Raw genomic sequence first — 7,743 nt, 5'->3', positions numbered from 1 at the left:
TTATATATAAAGAAACAAAACTACCAACCAAATATATAAATAAACAAATTAAGAAAGAATTACAACATCAATGAGCAACAATCACCCCACCCTCACCCTACCATTCTTACGAAGATGGATAAGAACAGCGTCAGTTGCAGACCTGAGGTGATATATGTTTAACTATATACATACCAACAACCGTGTATCATTTTGATTTACTTTGGTGCGCAGTCATAACAACAATGTGTGTGTGTGTGTGTGTGTGTGTGTGTGTGTGTGTGTGTGTGTGTGTGTGTGACTCAGAGTCCGCTGACCCCAAACACACACACACAGCACAAAAAACAACAAAAAAACACACTAAAAAACCCCAAAGAAGAACCCAAACCCGACAAAGTTCTCCAGGAACAAACAAATAAACACACAAACACCTATTTCAACACTAGAAGAACTGGAAACGAAGATGACAATATGAACGACCACCTCAGTGACAAGCAAAGTTAACGTCAGCTATTCACAGAGCTGATATGGATGGGAGAAAAAACATGGCTGAGAGAAGGAGAAAAAGAAAGCTGGTGTGTAAAAATAGAAACATTTTATCCCAAGCACACTTAGTGTGACGGCATATAATAATAACAATAATAATAATGAAAAAAATGATGATGATGATGATAATAATAATATTCATAATAATGATGATGCTGAAAAGTCACAATGCAATCGAACGCTATGGCAGTGCACATATCACAAACAATATCGGAATGCTGAGCTCATAAGTACAAAGAAACTGCTCTCACGCATTCATCCATGGCAAATTACATATCAAGAAGAAAACATCAGGAAGGAAGGAAGAAAAGTTCAAAAGAAAAAGGATGAAAGGAAGGAATGAAGGACAGGATGAAGGAAGAGAGGAAAGAAGTAAAGAAGAAAGAAAGGAAGGAAAAGGCAGGACAGAAGGACAGAAGGAAAGACAGAAAGAAAAAGGAAAGAGAGGAAGGAGAGAAGGAAAAAAAAAAGAAGAAAGGAAGGAACTAAGGAAGGACAGAAGGAAACAGAAAGGAAGGGTCGGTGTGTGGGAGATGGGGTTGCGGTGAAGAGCAGAGTTCTGTCCTTTGCTTCTGTGTGTGTGTGTGTGTGTGTGTGTGTGTGTGTGTGTGTGTGTGTGTGTGTGTGTGTGTGTGTGTGTGTGTGTGTGTGTGTGTGTGTGTGTGTGTGTGTGTGTGTGTGTCTGTGTGTGTGTGTGTGTGTGTCTGTGTGTGTGTGTGTGTGTCTGTGTGTGTGTGTGTGTGTGTGTGTGTGTGTGTGTGTGTGTGTGTGTGTGTGTGTGTGTGTGTGTGTGTGTGTGTGTGTAAGACTATGTGTCTGTGCGTGTATGTGTGTGTGCATTGTGCGTGTGTAAGAAAGAGAGAGAGCGAGAGAGATGGAGGGGAAATAGAGAAGAGGACAGCGAAGAATGTTTAGTGAAAAAAAAAAAAAAAAGTTCAGATAACATAATTATGCATAAAGAAGAAAACTGAAGCAACATATGAAATTCAGTCTTATTCACATCCCATAATTATTACGGTATGGCCACCCATATATATATATACTCGTACAAAAAAAAAAAAAAAAAAAAAAAAAAAAATCTTCAATGGAATGCAACCAGAAGTTTGGGCAACACGATCATCAAAGTCATTACCCTGGAAATTAAGTTTCTTGTTTCCTTCTTTTCAAAACATTTTTGAGTGGGGGCTGGGGGATGCTCTACAAAGGCATTTCAGGGTACAATTATGTTTCAGTGGAAAAGAGAGAAAGAGAGACTCAGCGAGAAAGAGGGGTGGGGAGGGTGGGGTAGATGTGAGGGAGGGAGGGAGGGAGAGGGGACAGGAAACTAGAGAGAGAGCGAGAGAGAGAGAGAGGGAAGAAGGGAGGGAGAGAAGACAGACAGATAACGAGAGACAGAAAGGCAGTGAAACTTTGTTTCCAATGTACAACTGAAGGCAGTAAACTGCAGTTAACCCGTCCAACCCCCAGCCCCCCTTTTTTTTTAATTAAGGGGTAGGAGGGTTGTTCTGCCTACACCTGAGGCAACCTTCATTCAAAAAACTGCACGTACCACCAACTCCCACAGGAAACAAACCCAACCGGGGACAGTCAGCTTCACTTTGAGTTGTGTGCGTTCTTTGTTTTGTCCATGTGACATGACAAGTTTCATTGTGTTATGAAGACGTCTTGTTATCTTTTACAGTTCCGATTGTGATCTGTGTGTATCACAGGCTTCACCAAACTTATTCTCTCTCAACGTGAGACAATCAAGTTTTTTCTTCTCATTCTGACTCTGGAAACTTGTGCACTGGGGGCTTGTCCCATGGAAGGACAGATACAGATACATAATACTTTGTCATCTCAAGAAGAGAAATTCATGCGTGGTGAACGCTACATAAACATACAGAGATAGGACAGTAGAGAGAAAAGAGACAAAGACTGAGAGAGAGAAAATGGCAAAGCGAAATGAGAACGAGAGAGAGAGAGAGAGGGGGGGGGAGGGGGTAAAGAGAAAAAGAGAGTCACGGAGAAAGAGATAGGGAAGGTGTAAGAAAGATAAGAAAGATCGCACCCCCCCCCCCCAGGCCCTCCACCCCGCCCTACTCCTCCAGGTAAGAAATCAACTTTCCAATCAAAGCACCCATCAGGAGAGGAGGGGGAGATATGACGTCATCCGCCACACCCCCACCCACACCGCCACCACGACAGGTATCAGTGTGTGAGGGCGTGTCCCTGGGCCTCCTGCAACGACACAAAGGACAGGGGTTTGTGTGAGTGAGTTCAGACAAAACAACACACACGCACACACATACACGCACACGCACACACATACACACCTTCCTGCAGATTGTGTGTTTGAGTGTGTGGCAAACCAACAAGCATAGAAACGAAGATACACACAGATACACAAAGAATCAAACCACTGAAATAAGAAACAAAAGACATGTGGATGTGTGTACGAGTTATGTGTGCGTGCGTGATCGTGTGTGTTTATTTGTGCGCGCGCGCGTACAAGCGCGAACATGTGCATGTGTGAATGTGTTTGCGAGCGTGCACACGCGTGTGCTTCTTCAAAGTCCCACACAATTATCATCACAATGCAACTTCACATAAAAGTAATCACCGCCTCCTCCTCTACCCCCTTCCCCATCTCTCTCCAACACTCCCCTCCCCCCCCCTCCCCCATCACCCCATTCCCCCTTGGCCTTCACATTCCGAATAATAATAATAATAATAATGATATATTTATATAGCGCCCTTTCTCTCTATGAGCTCAGGATCTCTCACCATTGCTTCCGAACGATCCGCTCTGCTCCTCGTGACGCCCACTCCTCCCTTCTTCCCCCTTCTCCTCCTCCTCCTCCGTCATCCCTTTCTCCTCTTCCGAGGATGTTTCCATGGGGGGTGTGGAGAGAGGCATGATGATGTCCACCTGTGCACAGACAATGAATAAATAAACTGTTCAGGATCATAGTTTTGGTTCTTCAGCGTTTGGGAACGTTTGACAATGGGTATGAAATAAGTAACAGTCGGTCAGTCAGTCTCTTTCCGTGTCACTTTCTCTTGTGTCGCACATACACACACATACATGCACGCTCGCACACACACACATGTCTGTACGCACACATACACACATATCTATGCACACACACACACACACACATATATATATATATATATATATGCATGCATGCATACACACACACTTCTGTGCATACACATATGCATGTGATGTGCACATATACACAATGTATAAAATCATGCATAATAACAAATATTAAATTCACGGAATCTTCTGCAACAACTTAGCTAATTCGAAGGGGAGAGAGAGAGAGAGAGAGAGAGAGAGAGAGAGAGAGAGACAGAGACAGAGACAGAGACAGAGACAGACAGGCAGAGCGACAGAGAGAGAGAGCGTGTACGAGGGCTTGTGCAAACATCCATCCTTTCGCGGCACACTGACCGCAACCATTACATACCTCTATCCCGCAGTCAAACTTTGGCTGGCCCAATGACCCCATCCTACCCCGACACACCCCACCCACACCCCTTCCCCTAACCCGCACCAAAAGCATAGAGACAGCAGACACACTGACCCACACCCACACGAACAAAACCCTTCCTCCACCCAGCCCCACATCCCAACCATACCCTCCATCAACCACAAAACAGGGACTGCACACTGAGCCCCCCACCCCCCCCCCCCCCCCCCCCCCCCCCCCTGAATGGCCCAGCCTGTCACTTAATCGTTATAAATGTGCTTTTCTTCCTCTTCATCCACCTCTTCAATGAAAGAGCCAAAAGTAATACCACTGAAATGCCAGGAGTGGTAAAAACGCTTGTCAACGTCGCCTCTTTGTTCGTTTGTAGGGAAAGAGTTAACGGAGGAAAGCGCTCAACAAGTTTTCATTATCATTATTATCATCATTATCATACTAAAGCACAGGCAGCAGCCACACACTGACCTCCACGTGCACGTCCTCGGGCCGGTCCCCCTGGTCGTGTGCGGTGCGCGTGGTGAGGTTCTGGAGGCTCATGATCTGCTGGGCGGACAGCACGCAGTTGTGGGGCGAGTGGAAGTAGCTTTTGTACATGGCCGTCACGTTCTGGAAGCACAGCGGCACGTGCCCCGCCACGCAGAAGAACAGGTCCATGAGCTTCCTGCAGCCGATGGTAAACAACAAACAACCATAAGCAACAACGGCATTCACAAGCTTCCTGCAGCCGATGGTAAACAACAAACAACCATAAGCAACAACGGCATTCACAAGCTTCCTGCAGCCGATGGTAAACAACAAACAACCATAAGCAACAACGGCATTCACAAGCTTCCTGCAGCCGATGGTAAACAACAAACAACCATGAGCATCAAAGGTATATAATACTGAATGAACAACAATGACACGATGGTAAACAACAAACAACCATAAGCAACAACGGCATTCACAAGCTTCCTGCAACCGATGGTAAACAACAAACAACCATAAGCAACAACGGCATTCACAAGCTTCCTGCAGCCGATGGTAAACAACAAACAACCATGAGCATCAAAGGTATATAATACTGAATGAACAACAATGACACGATGGTAAACAACAACCCACCATAAGGAACAACGGTAGGCAACACTGATAAAGAACGACGACAAACAATAATTACACGGTTCGTCACGCTGTACAGCAGGTCCACGAGCTTTCTGCAGCCGATGGTGAACAACAAACAACCATAAGAAACAACGGTATATATAACACTGAATTAACAACAACAACGACAAACAATATAGGGTCACGCAGTGAAACAGGCTCACCAGGTTCCTGCAGCCGATGGTAAACAACAAACAACGGTATTCAACAATGATCAACAACGCCAAACAATAATTATACGGTTCGTCACGCAGTGAAACAGGTTCACCAGTTTGCGGCAGAGATGGTAAACAACAAACAACGATAAGCAACAACGGTATATAACAATAACAAACAGCAATGACAAACAATATACGGTTCATCAAGTAGTAAAACAGGTTCACCAGCTTCCTGCAGCCGATGATAAACAACAAATAACGATAAGCAACAATGATGAACAGCAATGACAATATAAGCATCTTAAAGTCAGTCGTGTCCGACAATGGCCATAAGAACAGCAGAGGAGGCAACTTCTCTCTGGACTATCTCAGTTATCTGGGTTAGAATTTGATTGTTGTGGAGAATGTCTTTCCCAAGTCACACCCCCATCCTTTCGGCCATACGTGTTTTATGACAGTCTATGTTGGGATGGCGCCCAAAGGCCAGCTACCGCCCTCCAACGCTGCAGCACCGGGAGCCAGTCCGATCATGCCTCCTAGTTTGAGAGTCTCTCTCATTGTCCTTCACAAAACACTACACTGTAACTGAAGTCCCAGTAAACCATTGACCATACACCACTGATCACTTTGCTGTCGACCAAACTGTAAGCTTATGTCAATCTTTGACATAAACTGAACGTTGGGCAATATCTTTGGTTATTAAGTACCAACTGTATGAGCACCGAGATTTGATGTCGTCAGTGCACACTAACTTCTCACTGTAAGCTCATGTCGACCTTTAACATAAGGCTTCACACAACGATATACAGAAATTGATACACGAAGAATGACGGGTGTAAAAGAAAGAGAGACATAGAGATATAACCATTTTATTAATTAGATTATTAATGAATTAAATGATTTATAGGAATGGTAAACATCGATAAACATCACAGCGGCACGTGGGTCGACATGCAGTGGAACAGGTCCAACACCACTTTCCTGCAAGGAACATAACAACCAGCGACAGACAACGATGCAGCGGCGGTACAGCAATAGTGCTGTAGCAGTGCACGTGCGGTTCGTTTGTGTGTGTGTGTGTGTGTGTGTGTGTGTGTGTGTGTGTGTGTGTGTGTGTGTGTGTGTGTGTGTGTGTGGGTGTTTGTGTGTGTGTGTGTGTGTGTGTGTGTGTGTGTGTGTGTGTGTACATGTGTATGTGTGTGTGTGTGTGTGTGTGTGTGTGTGTGTGTGTGTGTGTGTGAGGGAGAGAGAGACACAGAGTACATATGCGCATATGTGTGTGTGTGTGCGTGCATGCATGTGCGTGTACGTCAGTCAAAATTTCATTTCAAGATGGTAAATTGAACAAGCAACACCTGTTTCTAGTTGTTTTTTTTGTGTTTTTTTTGTTTTTGTTTGGTTGGTTGTTTTTTTTTAGATTTAATTTTATCTATTTTACATCAAGCCATCTGAAAAAGAGAAAAGAGGAAAAATGTGTGTGTATGTGTGTGTGATGGGGGGCAGAAGGCTTTATCAAACGTTGGCACATGGAACTGATCGCATTGCCCCAACTACCAAAAGGGACGTGCGTGATCGTAAAACTGGCGACTGACAGTAAGATACCCCCCAACCCCTTGATACACCATCCGTACACAGCATACCGCCATGTCACGAGTTAACACACTGGCGTGATCTGTCTTCATTTGTCCGTACTTGGCCAGGCAAGGCAACACCACATCGCACACCAACTGTCCAACACTGAAGAAGATGAGAAGAACCCGTCTTGCCGAGATAAAGTTATGGAGCAAAGACCCGATACACGGAATCTTTGATGACACCTCGACTCTGGTCTATCCTGCATTCGGCGTCCAAAGAGGAAAAACGCCAGGTCTTAGTCTGCGCTATCTGTAGCTTGACAGAGCCTGTTCAGTTTATCGAATGTTCCACTTCTTTTATCTGTGCGTCTGAGGGACGTGTGAAAAGTCGCTACCTCACAACGTCTCCCCCTCCCCTTACTCCCCCCTCTTTACCCCCCAAACACACACACACCCCGCCCCGGAAACGGAGCATGACTGCTCACATGGCGGGGTAAAAACGGTCATATCCGTAAAAGCCCACTCGTGCATACGAGTGACTGTGGAAGTTGCAACCCAGAGAAGGAAAAAGAAGACAACTCTTTTTCTTCGACTCAAGCACAAATGTTTGGATTGTCCCGCTTTCTTGTAGGCTAATGTAAATCTTATTTAAACAAGAGAGGCAAGGCCTTCAAGACTCACTTGTGATACACTTAAAAAAAAATCCAAGCTTTTTATGTATTGAGTATAATTTCAAAATGTAATGTTTAAGATGAGAAAGATCAGTTTAAAGCATATTAACTCCCCTAGCATTAATTACAGAGTAACTTCCCTTTTTTCTATCTGCACCACACGTTTGCAAAATAAATAAAACTTCCATGCTTA

At 44.6% G+C, this 7,743-nt stretch overlaps 1 protein-coding gene across 2 annotated transcripts in view; it reads right to left on the bottom strand.

The window, feature by feature from the left end:
- Positions 1 to 225: 225 nt before the first annotated feature.
- LOC143301148 (uncharacterized) overlaps positions 226 to 7,743 on the bottom strand; it is a 72,850-nt gene continuing 65,332 nt past the window's right edge. For both annotated transcript variants that reach the window (XM_076615218.1, XM_076615217.1), the window contains 3 exons: positions 4,470 to 4,665; positions 3,292 to 3,436; positions 226 to 2,745 (listed from right to left, as the gene is read on the bottom strand). In XM_076615218.1, coding sequence (XP_076471333.1) covers positions 2,648 to 2,745; positions 3,292 to 3,436; positions 4,470 to 4,665 — 439 coding nt within the window. In that variant the 3' untranslated portion in view covers positions 226 to 2,647. The remainder of the gene's footprint in view (positions 2,746 to 3,291; positions 3,437 to 4,469; positions 4,666 to 7,743) is intronic.

This window comes from Babylonia areolata, chromosome 27, assembly GCF_041734735.1.
Source record: "Babylonia areolata isolate BAREFJ2019XMU chromosome 27, ASM4173473v1, whole genome shotgun sequence".
NCBI classification, from domain to species: Eukaryota; Metazoa; Mollusca; class Gastropoda; order Neogastropoda; family Buccinidae; genus Babylonia; species Babylonia areolata.
The sequence above is the reverse complement of the archived record's forward strand: the minus strand, read 5'-3'. Positions and strand labels throughout refer to the sequence as shown.